Here is a 24,111-nt window from a genome sequence, read left to right on the forward strand (position 1 = left end):
ATCTCCTGGTTTTGCTGGCTTTCCCTACCCCAACTGGCTTGTTGTTCATCGAGCGTAACCAGGTTGGACTCAGTTACAAAATGTCAAGTATTTCTGGCAGTATTAAACAACCCCATGGACCTGAGAGGCATCCTTAAAGAGGGTGCAGAAGATATCATCTTCATAAGATCTAGAGTCACCCCCAAAGATCAATAACCAGTGGCCTAGATTTGGAAATGAAGGGACAACATGACCATGGCCCTTAGATTGGCCTTTGACTGAGGAGTGAAAGATGCCTGAGAGGCTCACCTGTAGTGGTTGGTGGTATTATTTCAAAAGGTAAATAAACGTTTAATAGTCTCTGGAGTGGAAAGACCATTTGGATGGAGGATTACTAGACTGAGCACTGAGAGGAGGATAGAGGGAAGCAGTAGGAGTTATGTCACCTTGAACCAGCAGCTCCAAACTGTGGGCTAGGGGCTGTGCATGGATGGAGAACTGTGCGTGACGTGAACAGTTCCTATGCGGATCTTTGGACAGAACTAAGGGTTGAGGGTCTTCCATCAGAAACCTGGGAGTTTGGTCTGAAAGGCTAGGGGCTTGGCTCCAGGTGGAACTGTCTGCCAGCTCAAGCTGACCAGCCCTGTATTGGAAAGCCAGTTAGATCAGGTCCTCAATGCAAAGAGGGCAGAGCTCAGGACCAAGAAGAACTTACCCATGGCCCTCGGAAATGGCAAGAAAGAGGATCAAAATGGGGTTCCCATGGGTACCACACCTGTGTTTCTGATCCCCAAATGCTGGTGGAAGTTCACGCCAGAATCCACTGGTGCCACCAACTCTGCTAAAAAACAAAATTCGATGGAGTGCATTTGAGATCTAATGGATTCTGACTGGGGCAGCATCTCCTGTAGCATGGAGAAGGAGCAAGGAGGAGCTTACAAAGTAGAAGGCTTTTGTAGGCAGAAGTGGGCAGGGACAAGGAAGTCACAAACAAAACAAAGGATTATTTCAGGCAAGGTTACCTTCCTCTGGGGGAAGGGCCAAAGTCTATCATAATTACTTTACTAGTGTTGATTAGGAAATTCTAGACTGATTGGTTTGAAATTCCACTCCAGGCAAAACCCATCAGTCCTGAAACCAATATTACTCTGTGTGCTAACTAACTAGAATTTATTTATTTATTTATTTATTTATTTATTAATTAATATAATTATTGTCAAATTGGCTTCCATACAACACCCAGTGCTCATCCCAACAAGTGCCCTCCTCAATGCCCATCACCCATTTCCCCCTCTATCCCACCTTCCACCAACCCTCAGTTTGTTCTCAGTATTTAAGAATCTCTTACGGTTTGCTTCCCTCTCTGTAACTATTTTTCTTTTCCCCTACCCTTCCCCCATGGCCTTCTGTTAAGTTTCTCAAGATCCACATATGAGTGAAAACATATCTGTCTTCCTCTGACTGACTTACTTTACTTAGCGTAATACCCTCCAGTTCCATCCACATCGCTGAAAATGACCTGATTTTATTCTTTCTCATTGCCACGTAGTATTCCATTGAATATATAAACCACATCTTCTTTATCCATTCATCAGTTGATGAATGGACATTCAGTCTCTTTCCATAATTTGGCTATTACTAACTAGAATTTAAACAAAAATTTGAAACAACAACAACAACAACAACAACAACAACAACAAAATATAATTCCACTCCCAGGGAGTGGTTGAATCTGCAAGTAGGTTAGGAATTAATTTGCTGACTTGGGGCTTAGCACAAGTAGCTCCATTTTGTGCCTTTTTTTTTTTTTTAAACAGTAAACCCATGGGGCACCTGGGTGGCTCAGTCGGTTAAGCGGGGCCGACTTCGGCTCAGGTCATGATCTCGCGGTCCGTGAGTTCGAGCCCCGCATCGGGCTCTGTGCTGACAGCTCAGAGCCTGGAGCCTGTTTCAGATTCTGTGTCTCCCTCTCTCTGACCCTCCCCCGTTCATCCTCTGTCTCTCTCTGTCTCAAAAATAAATAAACGTTAAAAAAAAATTAAAAAACAAAACAAAACAGTAAACCCATTTCAAATTCTAAAACACTGAATTGGAAAGCAGCAATGGCTGTGGAGGGGCAAAGCAGGCTGGGTCTACACCTGCCTCCTGCCCTGGGCCTCAGTTACTCTGCTTAGGCAGTGTCTCGACAGGATGCCTCTGGGCCTGCCCTGTCCCCTTCAGGCCTAGGGCTGAGGAAGACCTATGATAGCCACATGTGTTGAGGTGACTGGGAGTAATCACAACAGGTGAGGCAGTCCTTTAACGGATAAGTGGCCCCTGTCAGGGGGAGCAACACCACTGCCATTTCAAAATGCTCTTTGCAATTGTCTAGGAACCTCCATGGCTTTCTCCACAAACCACAAACCCAGAGGGAGGTGGCATGCCCAGCTGGGTTCAACTCTGGCCTCTGCTGCCCTCTATCTGGGTGAACTTGGGCTGATTCTCTTTGGCAAATGACTCAATCACCAGTTCCCTCATCAGACAAATGAAGTAACGACCTGTGTCTCCCAGGTGGTCCTGAGGGTGAAATTCACTCGATTCCACCAATTGTAACACGCATCCCTACCGTGGGCCGTGGTGTGGGTGCAGAGGGGCTCCAGCAGTCCGGTTCGCAGGGAGTCACGGTGTAACGGGAGCGGCACACGCATGCGTGGGTGTGGGTGCCTCTGCTCGAGCATGCACACCTGGTGTCAAGCACGGTGTCTGGGGCTGAAGGGCCGACGCCCCCACCCGAGAGGGGCAGATGAGGACTAACAAGTAGTGTCTGGTGTGTCGCCTCCTCCCGCCTTTCCCACGGCCTTCCTCTGCCCTCTCCCTGAGACACAGCCTGGGGAGGTGGTGGTTGGTCGAGAGAGCAGCAGCCATGGCACCGGCCCATCATTTCAGGACCCCAGGGCCCTCCAGGAGTCCTAATTAATGACCTCGCTCTCTCCAAGGTCTGAAGAACCGAAAGGGCTCCTCAGTTTCCTTTCTGGGAGAGGCACAGCGAGTCTGGGCGCAGAGAGCAGAGAGCCAGGCTGCGGTGACGGAGGGGTGGAGGAGGCTGGCTCCCAGGTGTGCGGGGCCCTGGCCAGGCCCTTTGTGGTTGTGGGAGAGGGGCCATCATTTTTTTTTTTTAATTTTTTAAAAATGTTGATCGTTTGATTTGATTTTTTAAATATTTATTTATTTTTGGGAGAACACAAGCAGGGGAGGGGCAGAGAGAGGGAGACAGAAAATCTGAAGTGGGCTCCATGCTGACAGGCTGACAGCAGTGAGTCCGATGTGGGACTCGAACCCATGAACCGTGAGATCGTGACCTGAACCGAATTCGGATACTCAACCGACTGAGCCATCCAGGTGCCTCAATGCTCATTTACTTTTGAGAGAGAGAGAGAGAGAGAGAGAGAGAGAGCAAGCGAGACTGCATGAGTGCTGGAGGGGCAGAGAGAGGAGGAGACACAAAATCTGAGGCAGGCTTCAGGCTCTGAGCTGTCAGCACAGAACCTGATGTGGGGCTCAAACTCATGAACTGCAAGATCATGACCTGAGCCAAAGTTGGAGGCTTAACCCATTGAGCTACCGAGGTGCCCAGAGAGCAGCCATCTTTTGAGTGGGCTGGGGACAAGTGTCAGAGTGAAGCAGGGCTTCTCTACAAATTTGGGGAATGTGTGTCGTTGTGCTCAAACATTTACATACTTAATATGGAGCATTTCATTATAATACTTAAAAATTTCTCCTTTAAATTAAAAAAAATTTTAAATGTTTATTTTTGAGAGTGAGAGCGTGCATGTGTGTAAGCAGGGTAGGGGAAGACAGAGAGGGAGAGGGAGAGAAAATCTGCCTAGTCAACACAGAGCCTGAGGTATGGCTTGAACCTGCAAACCATGAGATCATGATCTGGGCCAAGATCAAGAGCTGGACACTTAACCGACTGAGCCACCCAGGCACCCCTAAAATTTCTCCTTTATATCACAATTAGGATATTATTTTATTAAAAAAATATTTGTTTATTTTTGAGAGAGAGAGAGCGCATAAGCAGGGGAAGGGCAGAGAGAGGGACAGGCAATCCAAAGCAGGCTCTACACTGACAGCAGAGTCCAACGTGGGGCTCGAAATCATCAAAGTGTGAGATCAGGACCTGAGCCAAAGTCAGATGCTCAACTGACGGAGCCACCCAGGTGCCCCAGGATATTATTTTAAAATTGTGTGTGCAGGCATAGGTTTATTCTATGTGAATTCCAGGTCAGGATAATAAAGGAGGAATCACAAAATATTTGTTTAAAAAGGGGGCGAGGTGCCTGCTGGGGTAGAGCCCCTGGACGTTCATGTTCAACGGGGGCGACAGCCCACACACCATTACTAGACTCCCCTTCCCCACCCAGAGAGCCTGGTGGAGGGTGGGGGTCCGACCTCAGTCGGGAAAGCTTCTCAGTGCCAGTGGGACAAAGAGGGTGTCCAGCTCTGTTCGGGCAGAGACCCCTGCCCGTGAGAGGCCTGGCAAGGACAATCTCTGGGAGCGGGGACATGTCAGGGAAAGAACAAAGTGGGGCTTGGGTAGCAATGTGTGCAGGGGTTCAGGTTTGCACCTGTTTCAGAAACCAGGGCACCGCTGCCAAATCTTCGAGAGACTTCACAGAAAATGGGGGGCGGGGGTTTGGCTGAGGGAGCCACCCAGGCCTTGCCAGGGCTGAGGCAGCACCACACTCGTTTTTCTGGAGTGACAGGGACCTGGTAAGAAAACAGTTCCTGTGGACTGTGGCTGTCTTCTGGGCTCCACATTCTGGGGCCCTTTTCAGACTGATGGACTGACATCAGTCTAAGCACAACCAGTGCCTCTGGCCAAAAACCCCCCCCAAAAACCAAACACACAAACACGTCATTAGAGACAACTAAGAAACCTAAAACCCATCTGCTACAGCTCTTATTCAGAACCCACTGACCTTAGTTTTTCAAGAAATTCCAATGAGCCTAGTTACCTGGTTTCCTAGGCGCTGACAGATACAAACCAGCAGGTGAGCAGACCACTCTAGCTTTTAACAAACACTGGTAGAGGTGGTAACGAGACCTAAGAAACTACAAAAAGCAATCCAGGATGATTGATCATGGAGACAGCAGAGTCAAGAAAGGAATTCTAGACCAGCTCTCCGGCCTGCTTGGCTTCAGGTCTGTGACCTCATTCTGGCTTAATAAGCAACCTTTGGCACATAACCCCAGCCGCTCTCAGGTTCGACTTCCTCTCCCTAAAATGGTTCACCGTGAAGATCCAAGAAAATAAGGAACAGCAATCCGTAAGTATTGAAGGAGCATGCGGCTGTACATGACTGGGCTGTGTGTGTGTGTGTGTGTGTGCGCGCGTGTGTATAAACAGCCATAAAGCACAGGCTAGCTTATCCTCTGCCTTAAGAAAGTAGGCACGAATAACAAACATTTTATGGAGAATTTTGCTTGGAAACTAAATTGTTGACAATTTAAACTAAATTTCGTTTGGATTTTACTAAAATGTTAACAGTTGTTAGGGAGATGGGTGATTAACCAGTTTTTTCCTCTTTAAACTTTTCTCTATTTCCTATAATGATTATATTCTAGTTTCCTCCCTCTTTCTTCCCTTACCATCCTGGATGCCGGGCACATTATAGCTCGATACTCATGAATGGAGTGAATGTGGGAACTGACCCCAGATTGTAGAGTCTCCCACAGAACAGTGTTTTTGTCTGTGATTAGAAGCGTAACCTAGACGCACCTGGGTGGCTCAATTGAGTGGTCGACTCCTGATTTCAGCTCAGGTCCTGATCCCAGGGTCATGGGATAGAGCCCTGAGTTGGGCTCCATGCAGAGCGTGTAGCCTGCTTAAGATCCTCTCTCAGTGCGCCTGGGTGGCTCAGTAGGTTAAGTGTTTTAACTCTTGATTTAGGCTCACATCATAATCTCACAGTTCATGAGATCGAGCCCCATGTTGGGCTCTGTACTGATGGCATGGACCTTCCTTGGGATTCTCTCTCTCCCTCTCTCCCTCTCCCTCTGCCCCTCTCCCTGGATTGTGCTTGTTCTCTCTAAAAAAAAAAAAAAAAAAAAAAAGCATACCCTCTATCATGATGAGCACTAGTTGTTGTCATTGAATTCTCCTGAAACCAATATTGCACAGTATGTTAACTAACTAGAGTTTAAATAAAATTTTGAAAAAAGAAAAAGAAAAAGAAAAAGCATACTCTGTATCTGGGGAAACCACAGCAGAGTAAATGAAGTTCTTTAGCTGTCTACTCACAGAAGTTACACACTTAATGTTTAGCTACCAGGGAAGGAGGCCCTCATCCACAGACGCCAGGACTCAGGGTCTTCAGGCCCAGGAGCCCGTGTGGCCTGTGGCCCAGCTGGCCGGGCCCAGGATGGAAACACACAGCCAAAGGCTTTCTCTGGCAGCTTTGCTCTCTCACCTTAACCCATCTCACCAGTGCGAGGCTCTGGCAAACAGTAGCAACTCATTTAGAAGTTCCATTTCTATAAATTAAATAAAAACACAATTAAAATGTAGTAGGTGCTAAAACTTGGTTTTGAACTTTTATTAAAAAAATATATTTGCAAACATATAAAATTTAGGATGAAAAATGCTCATTTGAAAACATGTAATAACTTAATATTTGCAAACATACACAGATGGTATAAAATCCATACCATTAAAAATGTTAATGATGCAGTATTGCGCTCATGGAACAAAATCTTGCTGTAATTCCAGAGCTTCTCACCCCCGCGTCTCAGGGAGCGGAGAATCTGGTACACGGAAAGTCATGAGAGCCACATGGCCAAAGCAGTAATACAGAATAAAAAACCATTTAGAACACATATTTTAAAAACACATTACTTAAGGATCACACAGGTAAAAGGGAAACACGCTTCTGCATTTTCCCCAAAGTGAACGATATTGCATCTTAGCATTTTAAATGATGTCAAATACAAAACCGAGTGAAACATTGCACACATCTCTCCTGCTGAATTTGCTGGAAAACAGGCTCCTTGAGGCCCCGGCCCACTCAGGGAAATGTTGTCAGGCACAGCTTTTAAAAAGCCCGTGCAAGGTGCTTTACTTGGTTTAGATCTTAACATTTTATACACCTGAAAACACAGGGCACTCTTGGTTCCAGAAGGTACTCTGAACACAACCGAAGAAAACCAAAGCTAGGTAAGAAAGAAACGTGTGCTCAGCAGCAAATATGCAGCAAGAATGAGGGACACCCGTCCCCGTGAATCCTTGTCCTCACTCACGTGGACCAGACGCCCCGTGCCTGTGCCCCCTCTCATTCCTGTTTCTACCTTTTGCCCAGTTACTGTGTGATGGCTAATTTTGTTTTTTAAGCAGTTAGGCACCTTCAATTTCATGTTGCATTATTAGTAATACAATGGCAGTTATGGCCTCTTCTACCCAAATGAGAAAACTTCAAGCTACATTCTTGGGGGGGTGGGGGGAAGAATAAAGCTGCATGGTTTAAACATATTTACCTAGTACAGGATTTGATAGGGTTTATAGTTCTTACAAGGAAACACAGGCAGGAAAAGAACAGATGCTTGACATGCAAAATTGGGCCGGACACATTCTAAACAAGGTGTGTGCAGCCTTCAGCAGAGAAGGACCCAAATCAACTTGGGCTCTTTGCAAGACACCACTCTGTGAAGCCTGCTGAAAAGCCTTGGAAGGTGAGCTGTGGACACTCCCACGTAGACAGTATGAGAGGCGTCTCCTGACACTGACAGTCACTTGGAAACTTAGGATTCAAAGTCCCACCTTAGGAACTCTGGAGAGACGCACGACGAGGAGGGGTTTCTGCCTTAAAGGAACAAGGCTGTCTGGGAGGTGCAGGAGTCCATTCAGGACACCACGTGACTACAACACAAGAGCAGGGCCACCCACTGGCCTGGGGCGGGCGGGGGGGGGGGGGGGGGAGGGAGTGGCGCACAGATGGACATGGTGGCATAAATGCAGAACTAGCAAGAAGCATCTGTGTTTTGATGTCCATTCTGATTGAACTAAGGTTTGAAGTGAAGGTTCCAGTGAAGTCACCGCAGCAACGTAAACATGCAACCTAAGCCAGCATGAGGTTCTGGATAGTAAGTGTGACCGAGGAGTAAGGCAACTGAGCTGTGACTTCCGGGCCAGGGTCATACAACTGCAACTGTTCAGGCTTGGCCTGACTTTTCTGGGGACTCATTCTGGCCTAAACTTCCTGGTAATCGTGACAGTGAATTTCTGGCTTCTGAATTTTAAGTTAATCATACATGAATCTTAGAGTTGAAACAGGCTTACCCTTTTCAGGTCTCCATGACTTGGGCACTTAAAAGTTTATCTTCCCACTAAAGAAACCTTATCATAGATTCTCTTTTCTGTCTAACATATTCCTTGCTTGGAATTAAAGGGTGAACGTTAACAGATCTGACTGCAGACCCTCTTTAAGATAGTCGCTCTTAACTCCCACATAATATTATACATACTCAAGGCATTTCAAGTCAAATGCCTATCACAAGAATCCCTTGATTCTTCCACGTGCCAAAGCCCACTGAAGCTACACTGGGGGTGTAGTCAAACCTCTTCTCTGAGAAAACCTGTTTCTGGAGTCACATGGGCTCCCCCAACACCATCTCCTGCTGTAACACTCTGTATCTTACTTCGATGTTCTCCTTCCTGGGTGACGTACGAGCAATTCATTTTTGGTTGCTGAATTTACACACTACTTTTGAAAACAAACTATTCCCAATGGAGTATGAGAATGTATGAGCTTCCCTGACTTTTGAACAATTCACAAATAACCAGGTAGACAGGAAGAGAAGACACTAAGTTGACAAGCAGAAAAGTTGCCCAGGAAGCATGTTTAGACCAACAAAAGCCAATTAAAGTATTCTTTATGCTAAAAAAGAACTAAGACCAAACTAAAACAAGTATGTCATTCACAAGTAGTTTTCTAAAATCTCAGCTAGGAAAAAAAAAAAAAATCTATGGATTTATGATTGAGTTACCATTAAAGCTTAAATGATTGTTCCGAGGAACCATCACATCCATCAGCATTATTCATAGCTAATCCTTATGCTAGCTGGTTGAGCCAATTGGGTTTTTACCCCATCATTAAATAGTGCTCAGAAAAGTAAGCAGTGCATCTTAATTGGTTAAATACTACAAAATGATCTGTATCATAGAAACGAAGACACTTTCATTCAAAGAGTATCTTAAAATTACTATTGCTGAAATAAATCAAAATCTACATTAAAATATTACTAATCACCATTACATGCCATAAAAGAATAAATATAAATCATGGCAGGTCAATAGCAGCATAACAAAGCATCTTTACACATCTTCACACTCTGGGCTGCACAAGTACTCACAGCCTAGGAATACATTGGTAAAGTTCTGAATTTCACACTTTGTTTTTACCTCCATATTCTACAATAAAGTAAGGGCAGTGTGAATAAAAGCTCCCTTTTCTGCATAGCTTTAAAACTACTCTCAGTAGACTCGAGGAATGGAACCAGAATGGCTTTGTCAGATTGGTCCACTGGTCCTTTTGTCAAAGTGTTAAGGAAAACAATCAACAATGATTTCTGCGTTTAGACAGAAAAGGAAAATAAGGCTACACTTCACACAAAACTTAACACTGTCCAAACCACTCAAGAGTTTAACGTTAAGTGAAGGTTTCTGATCGCGTTCGGTCTTTACCAGCCCCAGCCTTTGCTTCCAAGGTGTGACATGCTACTCCCATATTGTCACAGGGCCTGGCGGGGCCCTCTTCTCATGGTATCACTGCCCTGGGAGCCGCTGCATGGCAGCACGGGGGACACTTAGAAACAAAGCACAACTGAGAAATTTCAGAACTTTTGAGGCCCAGACGGGGCATTCATATAAAATATACTTCACTTGGAACAAATCAGTCTTAATTCGCCAACTTAAACTCTGATCCTTAAAACTCAAAGCTACTTTGCACAGAGCAGACTTCTGCTCTTTTCAGAACTTGACTATGAGCCTAAGACTCGAGTTTCTAGGGTGGGGAGGAGCAGGGGAAGGGGCGCGGCTGGGCTGAATTCTGCTGCAAGGCTGGTGACCCCTCCTAAGACCTTGAAAGTGAAAGCAAGCTGAAAATCAGATTCCTAATTTCACATCCTTTCTTAGAGCTGATGAAAACACCCACACAACTTTAACACAATGGTCTTTTTTTGTTTTTGTTTTTTTTTTTTTGTCAAAACAAAGGTCTGCTGGTGATGCTTCACAGTGAAACCTCCATTATCACTGAGAACGTCACTTGGAAAACATTCTTAAGGAATGAGTCTCTTTCTCATAGGCTCAATTTCAGGATTCTCACAACTTAAAGTTCTGTTTAGAAGTTTCCATGACGAGGCCTATTTGTTTCTGAGGTCGACACTCTGCCTTCGGATTTCTCCTGCTCCAGTCATAAGTTGTGGTTGTCTTTGTTCTTGGTCAGAACCTGCAAGTAGACTTCGTGAAGTGTACTGAGGAAGCTGGAATCATTCTGGAAGAGATGGTAATGTTTCATTTACCTCAGTAGAACTTACTTCCTTGACAAAAGTTTAGGAAAAAACCTGTATAATGCTTTGTAGAACTAATCACCCAAAGAATCTCACCACCCAGAGACAAGTGCAAACCATACTTCGGAATTCACTCAGTCACTTTTCCACTAGGAGTGTATGTTCAGAAAGAGAGAAACGTTACTCCTGGCTAGGCTTGAATTTACTTTATGAACTGATTTTCTAAGAAGAACTTACATATTTTTTTTAATTAAAGAATGAAAGTTTAAAGACTCCATTGATGTCCTACATACCTTTATTAGATGTATTAATGTATCCTGGAGCTGAGACTTGCTGAGAATAATGGAAGGCTTTCTCTGATTTTCTGATGTTCCAACAGTCAGGGGAGAGGGGGCGCCTGTTTTCCTCTCAAGGTCTGCGGACCTTGTAACTGTCTGCTGGAAAACACTTGGGGACAGCAGGACTGAGGACACTGCCATGGTTGTTGCAGTGACCAGCGTGGGGCCTGCGACCTGCAGGGGAGCAATGGTCATGAACAAAGCTTGTTAAAGGACGAAGGGCCTGTTTATTGGGATGCCAAGTCTGATCATCATAGAAAGGAAATAGGACCACAGCCAGATATGAACAGTAAGAACAATCCTATGGTAATTAAAAATGTAAAGTTTTATATGGGGAGCACAGGAATGATTGGAAGAGGGCAAGAGGGAACTTTCTGGGGTGATGGAAATGTTACATGTCTTGACTGGGTGGTTACCCAAGGAATACATGTGTGTTAAAACTCATAAAACACCTGCACTTTATCTGTATTTTACTTCAAAAAAAAATGGGGGGGAATAAAAAAATCCAGTTATATGAAGCATTAGTTTCTTCTGTAGTGTTTAATACATTTATTATACCACTACAGGTATCAAAGATACAACCTGTTGGGGCACTTGGGTGGCTCAGTTGGTTAAGCATCCAACTTCAGCTCAGGTCATGATCTCACAGTTCGTGGATTTGAGCCCCGCGTCGGGCTCTGTGCTGACAGCTCAGAGCCTGGATCCTGTTTCAGATTCTGTATCTCCCTCTCTCTCTGCCCCTCCCCTGCTCACAGTCTGTCTTGCTCTCTCTCTCTACACTAAGCCAGTAATAATCAGCATTTTTAATAATTCCCACATTTGATACAATCAGCAGACATCTACATTCCTTTCTTCTGTCACCCCTCCCATTCATAAACTGCCACAGTTTGGTGCCACGCCAGGCTGAGCGCCCCTGCTGATCCCCACGCAGCAGGATGAGATATAGGGAAGACCAGTTCATACCACCAGTCAGGAGCTGGCTGCAGTTGAAGTTCTAAGACTTGAGGAGGGTGCAAAGGCTCAAAGGCAAATGGGAATATAGAAGTTTAGGAACTGAAAAAAATAAGTGTGCACTTTGAGGTTGGTAGGTAATGGAGGGTGGGGAAAACATTTAAAAAGTGAAGCAGGAGAGAACAAGCAGAGGACAGAGTGCACAGGCCCGGGAGGCGCTGTCGTTATGGCTGCGGGAAGCAATGAGCGCCCAGAGCACAACAGCGACTCGTAACCAGGGCATCACAGCTCTTCCGGGGCAAAGAGCACCTCCTCCTCACGGAAACCAGGCTGACGTGCACTCAGCTGACACACACAGAGCGCCCAGCCCAGCCGGTGGCTGATCCTGCCCCGCGTACGGTCAGGGAAGACATCAGTACAGAGATGGTGACTGGAGGCCCAGGGTGACTGGGTGACTGGAAGCCCACAGGGGCCGTGGCAATGAACTCGGCTGGGGTGGCAAGGGAGCCTGGCCTAGGAGGGGCATCTAAGAGGGCTCTAGGCTTGAAAGGTACAACGTTCTATGGCACACACAGAAGAACTTAAATATAATGTGTTCTTCAGAGAAAGGGGGTCCTTACCGGGATGGCACTGGGTAACACCTTAGGCTGGACAAAGACTTCAGGATCCTGGTTTTGCTGCATAGACTGCAATGTTTAAAAAGAAAAGATGAACAGACCTAACAAGTTTCCATGAAGGTTTCCCAGCGACCGGGGATAAACCCACATTAGCAATAAGGAATAGTTCAGACATTAACTAGCTCCTAGATTCCTGAGGGAAGAGGCTGACGGCAACATTTAACAACGTAACCAATGTGTCATCTGTGAGGCCAGGGCTCTGGGACAGCCTCCGAACCGCTCGGGTTCCCTAAGAGAGGGGCTGTGTGCAGAGCTGTCAAGAGGTCTCTAAGGAAAGCAGAAACCTATATCTAAGAGCTGGGGACAGCCCAAGCACATTTTTGCTGTTGAGTCTGTAGAGACGCCATGTTCTGGCAGCATGCGACCTTGCTAAGGCCGTGTGGACTCTGCACAGGGCGGCACTAAACAGTCCTCATGCAGAGTCACCTTCCTTCCATGTGCTTGCTACATTTTGTCCTCCTTCGCTGGGAGACAAAGAACTTCTTGCTGTAGAGCAAATGCATTAGAATTCAGTGAAGCCCCAGGCCTTAAATGAAATGGAAATGGAAATATACACGTATGTAAGTGTCCCCTGTGAGGAGGCTCACTGGAGAGCTGGGAGCTGTCCCCAAGGCCAAAACATGGAGGGGGCAGAACAGTGGCGGCACGGGTGTGTCAGGGGGTGACACCCATCTGCTATAACATTCTCTCTGCTTATACTACAGAGAACCTCAACAGAAATGGCCCAAAATGAAAACTGAACAATATAACCAAGATACTGAACTCCCTTTCTTTCTGTGCAAGATTTTAAAGGACTGGAACAGAACAGTCCACTAAGAAATCACACACGATTATTATGATGGGCTCATCTGTATAATACTATTCGGTATGATGTTAAGACTGTGGATTCTTATCAAAGGGCACAGGACTGAAGTTTTGGGAGGCAAGCAACACTGCTCTCAAGCAGAAGACTCTGCCCCTCTCGAGAAGCTGTGTGATCTCGTACGCATCACCGCAGTTGGAGCTGACTCTCATCTGCACACTCACCAGCCTCATCCCTCTCTGAGTGGCAAGCCTCTTCTTCACACCCCACCCCCAATCGACCACCAGGCCCCACTGCCCACACCTGTTAACAAACCTGCTGGTCCACACTCTCGAAGTCAGGCCGCACCAGTTCAAGCCTGGGTAACTGTCTGGCCTCCTTCGGGTGGCCCTACTTCCAGCTTCTCCTTTCCCAGCTCACCACCTCCCCTTAAAGCCCTAGAAAGGCCCCCTGGGGCTGTGAGAACAAGCCTCGGACTGCTTCACGGAGTTTACAAAGTCCTGCTCCTCAGCCAGTACCTACGCCCCCAAGGTCCTCCCAGAGGAGGCCCGGCCACACTACAGGTCTTTAAGTTCAGCAAATGCCTCTCATCTCCAGGCCTCTGCACACACTATTTTCCTTACCTCAAACACTTTCTCTACGTCTAGGAAAGAGCTGACTAACTCCTACTGAGTCTTCAGATCTCAGCTGAATATGAGCTTCACTGGGAAGTTTTACTTGATCCCGTATCTCCAAATCTGGGATGTGATTATGGCCCGAGGTGGGCACTCAGTGAGTACCAAGGGAGTTGGGGATGGGACAATGCTGGGGATAATCTGGATCTATGGTCCTGAGTCAAATGCAGACTCCTGGAATTGTCACGCAGAAACAAACAAAACCCCCTACAACGCATGCCCTGACAGGAAAATACCGATATTGTTTTTTAGCTTGTATCAGTTGAGATATCTGGGGAAGTGGAACTGAGTCACAACACCGTGTACCAACGGTCTAGCTGTTCATTACTGGGCTTTCCACCTCCTGTCTTCCGGCCCTGGATGTACGGAACAGTCGTCTCTTTGAAGCGACTGTCTCACGGGCGTCAACATCAAGGCCTCTGCAGCCCCATCCTACCCAGTTAGAGCCCCCCACCCTCCTGCCGGTACCTGAAGGGGAGCAAGCACCATGTTGCTGAGGGATGCTGAGGCTCGCGCGGCTGCAGTCTTAGGGGGAGGCTCTATGAAGCTCTCAGGTGTGGCCAGCTGGCCGGCTGCTGAACAAAAGCCGGATGTCATGGCACTTTTCCCAAGTGACTGCGTCTGTATTTGGTCATGCTGTGGGGTCAACCTGAGTTTCTGGAGAAGATCAACACTTGGGAGCGAGGTACCAGCTGTGTTTGTCACACTCAGTGGGGCCCTGAAGGGGCTCTGGGTGGCAGTCAGATTGGCGTGGCTCAGCTCAGGGACTGGCTGGCTCAGGAGTGGAGACCTCTGTCTTGGCGTGGTCTTCACTGCCTGTATCATGGTGGCGTTTCGGGGTAAGCTGGGGGGAACCTGTGCCGTAGGAGCTTCTGCTGGTAGAGTTGGACTGAGCACAGGGCGCAATGGGACGGCATAGACGGGGGCCTGTTTTTCACTGGACTGTGTGATGGAGGCGGGAGTGATCAGCACCGGGGTGGGGACTTCAGGTTGGACTGAGTGGTGGGCGGCAGGATGGACACCCAGGTTGTCCGACTGAGGGGCTCCTCCTGACTGCTCAAAGGGAAATGGTAAGAATGAGCTGGGCTCTTTCTGGGAGGCATCTCCTGGCAGCTTCTCCACTTCTTCTGAATCCAGACCCACACTTGGCTGTTCTTTTGGCAAAGAGGTTCCAAATAATTCTTCCACTGTCAGATGTTTGTGTCCAGATGGAGCAGACTGAAAAACAAATCAAACTGCCCAATGAAAGAAATCTCTTGCAAACCAGTGTAACCAGACTTCTTTCCCATTAACCAAAACATTTTGCAGAAGCAACGATAGATGGAGTCTGAAAATAAGGAAATGGAACAAACTGAAGATGTGCTAGGGACTAAGGCCAAAATGCATCTTGTCTCCCCAAGCTGGTGGGCAGAAATCTGCATTCGTACTAAGATCCAAGTTTTAGGGACTCCCAGGATAGTGTTAGAATTCACCTTGTTTTCTTGGCAAAGTGATATAACGTAAAGGAGAAATATTACAAAGTTAATAGTGCTTGGTTGCCCTGTATCAGTAACACAAGCAAGGAAATAATACTCAAGAGGACAGAGGGACCAAACGCTAAGTAAGTAATCCTATCTTTATTTTCATAGTTCTTGATAAAAAGCTAGGCACTGCACCTTGAGGACTAGGTCTTAAGTACCAGAAAATAAACTGAACTGTTTTTTAAAATAGCAGGCCGTTCCTCCTTTCTACTACAAGATCACAGATTCCTTCAGAAGAAGCAGACATGTGAACATCTGAGAATGTTCACTTTGCATCTGCTGTAGTGGTCTGGCTTACTGATACCACTGCAATGATGTGGAGGGGGAATATTTACGCTTTCCACTCCTGAGCTTTCCTACACCTTCCCTTCATGTGCTATGGTCATATTCGTTTGCCCTTTATTTTCAGAGTGCCTGCAGGGTGCCAGGACCTGCGCTGACCTGTGCCCCCAGGACACAGTAGGGAGTAACAAACAAAGTCTGACCCTGACAGGGCTTGTGTTCCAGTGGGGAACTAACCTAAGTACTTTGAAAACACATACAGCCTCGACATATGATTTTATTCCATAAGCGTGTACACTACTTAGCTGCTCAGATATATATTCACGTGGAAAAAGACGGTTCACTGAAACACACGGTTTTTGGTTCCTCAGAAGGCCGATAAAGGCCCGACACCACACGGCCCCTGAAGCAGAAGGATGAGTGCACTATGGTGTGACCACATTTCTATAGGAAAAAAGCACTGGTTTTCCCAAGCAAGTGTTCGCTGCATCCGTGTGACAAGTAGTTACAGGTTTCCCTGCTCTCTGAAGGGGGAGGTAAAAAAAAAAAAAAAATGCAAAAGATTGTATACAGTTTAATTTCCTTATGTTTTTATTTCTGAAAAAGTTGCAGAGTTTAGGATCTGAAATCAAAGACACCCAGATTTAATTCCCAGCTTAGCTGGGAAAATTATAGTCTATTTAGTTACCTCATCTGAAAAATGGGGGCAATAATGGCAATTACTTCTCGCAGAGCTGATGTGAAAGTTAATTTCTCAATATGATACCTGGTGCCCAACAAGCATTCGATAAATGGAACTTGGCTATTATCATTATATGAACACCAGACAGTCTTACTAGCAATCATAATAAACCTGTTTTTGTGTATGTTTTAAGAAACATCAAATACTATGTTAGAATATTAAAAATTCGTCAAATCCTTCTGGAATATCATACCCCGTGATGCAAAATAACACTACCACCTGATGGGCTATCAAGGCTGTAGTATTATAAATCTGTCATGCCCTGATGCAATGACTCATTAGAGACACAGTTGTTGGGGCTCCTGGGTGGCTCAGTCAGTTAAGCGTCTGACTTCGGCTCAGGTCATGATCTCACAGTTCATGAGTTCAAGCCCTGCAATCAGGCTCTGTGCTAACAGCTCAGAGCCTGGAGCCTGTTTAGGATTCTGTGTCTCCTTCTCTCTCTGCCCCTCCCTGCTTGTGCTCTGTCTCTGTCTCTCTCTCTCTCTCTCTCTCTCAAAAATAAACGTTAAATATAAAAAAAAGACATAGTTGTTTATTTAAAACTCACTGGTATCATTTCAAATCCATTCAAGGTAATTCAAAAACAGACAGCAAATGCCCATTTGGGACACACTTCTCGTCCTCTCTGTCCAGGCCATATATAACTAGTAGTAGGGGTGCATAGGTTCCATTTCCCCAGATGGGCACTAGGATTTATTCACTTTTAGATCTCTGGCATCATAAATGTCCACTGATGAGCACAGACATAATTCCACTCCTCCCCACCGATTTCTGACAGTGATGGCAAAATATACATAACCAAAGTTACCATTTTAGCCATATTTAAGTGTAAAACTCAGCAGCATTCAGTACATTCACAATGCTGTATAACTACCACCATTATCTACTTCCTCACTCACAGCCCCTGATAATCTCTATTCTACTTTCTGTTCCTATGAATTTGCCTACTCTACGTACCTCGTAGAGGTACGTAGCCTTTTGTGACTGGCTGACTTCGCTCTTGGCACAGTGTCCCCAAAATTCATCTATGCTGTACCATGTGTCAGAATTTCCTTCCTTTTAAAAACACTGACAAATACTCTATTTGTATGCATATACCACATCTTGTCTACCCATTCATCTGAGCATTGACACTTGGGCTGTTTTCACCTTTTGGCTATTGTGAATAATGCTGCTACAAACACTGGTGTAAAGTATGTTTAATCCTTGTTTTCAATTCTTTTGGGTATACACCCAGGAATAGAATTGAGGACCTTCCAAACTGTTTTCCAAAGCTGTTGCACCATTTTATATTTCTACCAATGATGCAAAATGGTTCTAACTTCTCCACGTTCTTGCCAACACATCGGCCACTTGTAGATTTGAAAAAATGACTATGTAAGTCATTTGCCCATTTTTGAGTTGGGTTAATTCTCTTTTTATACACATTACGTTTAGAACAAAATGGTCAAGACTGCTTGGCAAAAAGTACTGGAAAACTACACTAATTTTTATTCATTAATACAAATTATGTCAATCTTAACCACCACATCCTGTTTTATATGTATGTATATACACACAAAACAACGTGTGGATGTACATACTTTGAGAAATACAGACCACATTGGGGCTATTCTACTTTGCAAAAACTTGAGTCTTTCCCAGGTAAGAATACAAATATTTTACATTATAAGAAAAGGAGCAATCAAACAACACGACATAGAGATAACTCAACATGAAATACACCTTTGGCTTCAAAAATGGCATGATTCAGGTAGCAATTTTTACCTGTCTAGTGGAACATAAATGGACTTTTGAACAATTAAAATTACCTGCATGTACATATTGAATGTTTTTACACTTATGCTTAAAAAAAAAAGTATTTCTAATAGTTTAAAATTGACTTCACATTAAAAAATGAAACTGGGGCACCTGGGTGGCTCAGTTGGAGGAGTGTCCAACTTAGGCTCAGATCATGATCTTGCTGCTCATGAGTTCGAAACCTGTGTCGGGCTCTGTGCTGACAGCTCAGAGCCTGGGGCCTGCTCTCTCTCTGCTCTTCTCCCACTTGCACTCTCTCTTAAAAATAAATAAACATTAAAAAAAGAATTTTAAAAAGAAAAAGAAAAAAAAAAAAAAAAAAAAAAAAGAAACCATATTGGAGAGCCCTGAACCCTGATTGCAAAAGTAGCAGAAAGCTTCGAGATTTCTCCATGCAGCCTCCCTACAACTTCTGCCAGGTCAGAAACATTCTCAGACTGTCTCTGGAATAGGATGTGTGGTAATTCATTAGGGTTTCAGAGGAATCTCTGTAAGAAGAGATAAACGAAGTTACGACAGCAGGAAGACTGACCTCAGACAGGACATGTACTGTGTGTGTGTGTTGGGGGGGGGGGGGGTGTCCCTGTGCTGCACACCTGACAAGCATCACTGATCAGTGAGGGCAGTGCTAGTAGCACTGCCACTTTGTAGGTGACACCCAAGTACGACAGACCCAGACTCCAACCCAGTGCTAACATAAGTCCATGCTCTTGACCCTTATTCCCCTGCACTGAGATGTCAAATAAGTATAGTCTAGGACACCTACTCAACTGGATAACGATAAGGACTTCCGGAAAACAGAGATACACCTAAGAGATGGCTACAGGTCAAACCGTGCCCAACTTTTGGAAATATGTACCCGGCTGCTGAATCAGTCACAAGAGACACGCGAACGAAGCATGCTTCTCCACACAAAAGCTTTACGGTCTCTGCATTTGAGAGGACCCTTCTACCTTCTGCCCAGGACAAGAAAAACTGGCTGCACTGCTCTGGTACTTGGACTTACTTATTCATGGATTCATCTCGCCTCATCCACAGAAAAGGGGAATTTTCTTCTTGCCTCATGTCTGAATATGCTTCAAGTCTGGACTCCATGTTTTGCACTGCTTCCCTTACATCAAGGGTTAGTCTCACCATTTCACCCTGTGAAATGGGATTCTGGGAGGAAGAGTACGTGCACCGCCAAATTCCAATATACTGAATTAGGCTTTTCTATTCCTTCCTCACCCCACAGCTCTTGTCACTTAGGGAATTTCCTAGTTCTGTCTGGACCTATGGTGTCCATGTCAGATTTCCGACCTGGTCAGTGTACTGGGCACACCAGAAGCTATGTATTATTTAGGAACCAAAAAGCAATATAAAACATACCAGGGAAATAGTCCCAAGGGACTTGTGAATTGTGAAACTGAAATGGAACCGAATATTATCGGGACTTGACAGCATTTGCTCCTCATCACCAGGTGGCAGTGTTACTAAACACGTGTACAATCTGTGGAGGGTTGATTATGGATTTAAGCTAATTTTAGTCAATCACATGGCTTCTGACAATATCCAGATCACTTTGACCTATAAACTGGGATCTCAGAAGACTGTGAGAAGGAGGGAATAGCGGCAGCACTATTCTCACGGGAGGGTACAATTCTCTGTGTGCCCAGCGGAACCCTGTGCGCCCACAGATCCAACACCGGAGCTTTTGCTGACAGGCTGAGCAGCTACAGCTCATCATACTCCCCTTCATCTTTCCTTTCTTTCTTTTTTAAGTTTATTTATTTTGAGAGAAAAAGAGAGTGTGTGAGTGTGTGTGAACAGGGAAGGGACAGAGAGAAAGAGAGGAAAAGGGGGTGGGGAAGAGAGAGAGAGAGAGAGAGAGAGAGAGAGAGAGAGAGAGAGAACGAACAAGCCCCACGCAGGCTCTGAGCCGTCAGGGCAGAGCCCGATGCCGGGTTTCAACTCATGAACTGTGAGATCATGACCTGAGCCGAAATCAAGAGTCGGATGCTTAACTGGTGGAGCCACCCAGGTGCCCCTCACACTCTTCCTTCATCTTTCAATGGACAGTGTTTTATGGTTCTTAAGGCATTCTTTGGGGTCCATTTCTCACTCCCCCTGTTATTAACTTGGTTTGAAAGTTTATTACAAAGAGTCTCTAATGTATAATACAATGGAAGCTATGCATAAAAATAAATGTCTTTAAACTTAATGATTAAGGGGCGCCTGGGTGACTCAGTCGGTTAAGCGTCCGATTTCGGCTCAGGTCATGATCTCGCGGTTCGTGAGTTCGAGCCCCGCGTTGGGCTCTGTGCTAACAGCTCAGAGCCTGGAGCCTGTTTCAGATTCTGTGCCTCCCGCTCTCTCTCTGACCCTCCCCCGTTCATGCTCTGTCTCTCTCTGTCTCAAAAATAAATAAACGTTAAAAAAAAATAAAATAAACTTAATGATTAAGATTTTTTTCTCCTTTTCATTGCAGTTGCCCTATTTGCGACAAATGAACTCATTTTTTATTGCTTTTAAGGTGATGGAAATTTTTTATCTCTTGATCTTGGTGGTAGTTACAATGTTTAAGTTACATTTATAAAATGTTACAAGGTTGACACTTTAGATTTGAATATGTATACTATGTATTAATTATATCCCAGTAAGAAACTGCTCAAATCCTAGAGCAGCTAGAGTTTTACAAAATTAATGTGAGTCTCAGGGTGTCTGGCTGGCTCAGTCAATAGGGCATGTGACTCTTGGTCTCGGGGTTGTGAGTTCACGTCCCACATTGGATGTGGAGCCTACTTAAAATAAAATTAAAAAAAAAATTAGCCTGGGTCTCAGTTTTCACACACATACAATACTGGTATTAATGCTACCTTCATCTCATGATTATATAATTTATGTTGCCATGTGAAGAGCTATTCTCTGTACAATAAAAATGCTGACACCAGGTGCTACTGGACTTAAGAAACAAAGCTTAAGAGCATTTTGATTGTTTGCAATTGCCTGGAAATCTCTTCGTAGTTCTCATTTCCTCCCCGCCCTTCTCCTGGCCATGGTAATACGTGCTGCTCCAACCTACTGCAAAATCTATCCAGCCAAGAAGAGTGTGGCCTGCCACCTGCTGTACTCTTGAGATGTGAGAGTACTCTGCTGCGGTGCCGAGGCCAGACTCTGGATATTGGGCAGGGCTCTGGGAAGCTTTGTTTACCTTTTCAGAAAGCAGGCACTGACTTCCTGAGCCTGGTTTGAATTATAATACTGATCAGTAATAGGAAACCTCTTTTATCCTAAGGTCTGTGCTCTAAATGGTTCTCTGGGTCCTGGGTCTGTTTCTTCATTTGGTTCTGACAAGAACTCTGGGAGTTGGCAGTGCAAGAACCCTTAAGCCCATCATTCAGAAAGCAAAGGGGAAGTGACTGCCTCCACTGAACACCCAGGGCGGATAAGCCGGACCAGAAGGAACACAGGCAGGCTGTTCCTTCTCTCCCTCAACACATGTTTTGCAAAAATTGCATTTTATATAGCACAGTTTTTAATATATGTTTGACCTTCAGGACTCTAAATGCAAACACAGTAAAAATGAAGCATGGGAATATAGTATTAAAAAAATGGCTTAAATCATCATCTAAATATCTAAAAACATTATGGATATATTGCTGATGGGAATGTAAAATGGTACAGCCTTTCTGGAAAACACTATGGCAGTTTCTTAATAAACTAAAACATGAAATTACCAAATGACCCAACATCTGCACTCCTGAGCATTTATCCGAGACAAATGGAAATTTCTGCACAAAAACCTGTACAGAAATGTTCACAGAAGTTTTATTTGCAACAGCTAAAAACTGAAAACTACCCAGATGTCCTTCAACAGGCAAACTGCCAGAAATGGTTAAACACATTTTGGTACTTCTACTTGACTGGGTGGAAGAGTAAAAAGGAACAAACTATTGAAAAACCTAATAATTTCAATGAAATCATGCTAAGTGAAGAAAGAAAATCCCAAAGGTTTCTATATCATTCCATTTACATAACATCCTTGAAATGACATTATAGAAATGGGGACAGCTTCGTGGCTACCAGGGTTAAGGATGGGAGGAGAGGGAAAGGAAGTATGACAGGGGAGTCAGTGTGAGAATACAAGCACAACACAAAGGATCCTTGTGTTGATGTAAGTCTTCGGTATCTTGACTGTGGTGTTGGATATACAAAGCTACGTATGACATAAAATTGCACAGAAATACAGATATGCACATAAACACAGAAGTGAATATGAATAAAACTGAGGAAATGTGAACCAGATGGGTAGATTTTACCGGTATCCTAGTTGTGATATTGTACTTTATTTTGCAAGCTGTCATCAGTGGGGGAATGGGTAAAGGGTAAATACAGAAATGGGATCTTTCTGTATTTATTTATTTTTTAAAGTTTATTTTGAGAGAGAGAGAGCATACGTGTGCACATGCGTGCACGCAGGAGGGGTAGAGGCAGAGAGAGAGGGAAAGAGAACCCCAATCTGACAGTGCGGAGCCCCATGCAGGGCTCAAACTCACGAACCATGAGATCATGACCTGAGATGTCTTGATTTAGACTTGGACGCTTAGCTTACTGAGCCACCCAGGTGCCCCTCTGTATTATTTCTTGTAACTGCATGTGAATCTGTAATTATCTCAAAATAAGAAGTTTAATTAAAAAGCTATGGGTTTTACTTGGTATTTGTTCATTTATCAAGCCATTGGTTATAAAGAAAACTAATTTAGTCAAAAAATATTTACAATGCTAAGTGCGGGGGATATGGCAACAAACAAGGCAGACAGAAGTGCCTGCCCCCACAAGAGCTTACATTCGGATGGGGAGGAGACATAGTGCACACAGTAAGAAAACAGCAAACCAGGTAAGCTGGTGAAGCCTTAGGGAGAAAATAAGGCATGGGAGGACAGGGGTAAGGGTTCTTTAAAACAGGGTGACCAGAGAAGGCCTCACCTGTATGGAGAATGCTTGAGATTTGAAGGAAGAAAGGGAACAAGCCTTATACGGGAGGAAAGTACTCCAGGCGAAGGCAACAAGTGCAAAGGCCTGTCCTGAGGCAGGAGCAAGCGTGGCACATTTGTGGAAAGGCAGAAGGGCCAATGAGACCAGGGCCAAGCAAGCAAGGCAGGAAGTAAGAGATGAGGCAGGGGTCAGGAGGCCACGGACCAGTGACAAGGCCCTGGCTTTTAATGGAGGGCGATGGGACACTACTGGGCGGTTTTGAGCAGAGTGATGTCATGCTCTAACTTCTGGTTTATCAGGATTACTCTGGCTGCTGGGTGAAGAGCAGGGAAGGGAGTGGCAATGGCAAAAGCTCTATAACCAGAGTGGAGGCTCCTGCAAAATCCAGACGGAAACACAGGGCAAATGACAGGAGGTACCATGTTGTTGCCTGTATGTATCCACCTCGATAGGTAAACAACAAATATTTTTTGTACCTCACTGATATCCTTACAAAATATTACTCTGTGTTTTGTACCCTGGGCAAAGCTAGGGCTTTAATTGTACAAACCTTATCTTGTGACCCAGATGGCGTCTCTTCTAGAGTCTCGGTGCTTCCCAGATTGGAGAGCTGAGTGCTTGGCTGTAACCCAGGGCTGGAGATATTGGAGTCGCCCATCTGATTCTGAAATTAAAAGGAAAAGTATATCATGTGAACAGTTTGCTGACTACTATTTGGCTCATAAGACATCTGAGGTTATCAGCAATGCTATTTTAAAAACAAGCAAAAATTCCCCCAAATGTTTTGCTTTGGACCCTCAGGTAAGTAACTTAAAAAACAAAATTTC

The 24,111-nt window shown here is 45.0% G+C and overlaps 1 protein-coding gene and 1 long non-coding RNA gene across 5 annotated transcripts in view; one reads left to right on the forward strand and one right to left on the reverse strand.

The window, feature by feature from the left end:
- Nucleotides 1–5,020: 5,020 nt before the first annotated feature.
- On the forward strand, nt 5,021–23,980 carry LOC122236672. The gene is made up of 2 exons (XR_006214835.1): nt 5,021–5,288; nt 23,852–23,980. It is a non-coding gene; the product is annotated as an uncharacterized LOC122236672 (long non-coding RNA).
- The window catches only part of DCP1A (decapping mRNA 1A), a 56,756-nt gene continuing 39,174 nt past the window's right edge, over nt 6,530–24,111 (reverse strand). For all 4 annotated transcript variants that reach the window (XM_007081899.3, XM_042979164.1, XM_042979162.1 and 1 more), the window contains 5 exons: nt 23,835–23,948; nt 14,432–15,181; nt 12,431–12,496; nt 10,815–11,033; nt 6,530–10,505 (listed from right to left, as the gene is read on the reverse strand). In XM_007081899.3, coding sequence (XP_007081961.1) covers nt 10,425–10,505; nt 10,815–11,033; nt 12,431–12,496; nt 14,432–15,181; nt 23,835–23,948 — 1,230 coding nt within the window. In that variant the 3' untranslated portion in view covers nt 6,530–10,424. The remainder of the gene's footprint in view (nt 10,506–10,814; nt 11,034–12,430; nt 12,497–14,431; nt 15,182–23,834; nt 23,949–24,111) is intronic.

This window comes from Panthera tigris, chromosome A2 (genome assembly GCF_018350195.1).
Source record: "Panthera tigris isolate Pti1 chromosome A2, P.tigris_Pti1_mat1.1, whole genome shotgun sequence".
NCBI lineage: Eukaryota > Metazoa > Chordata > Mammalia > Carnivora > Felidae > Panthera > Panthera tigris.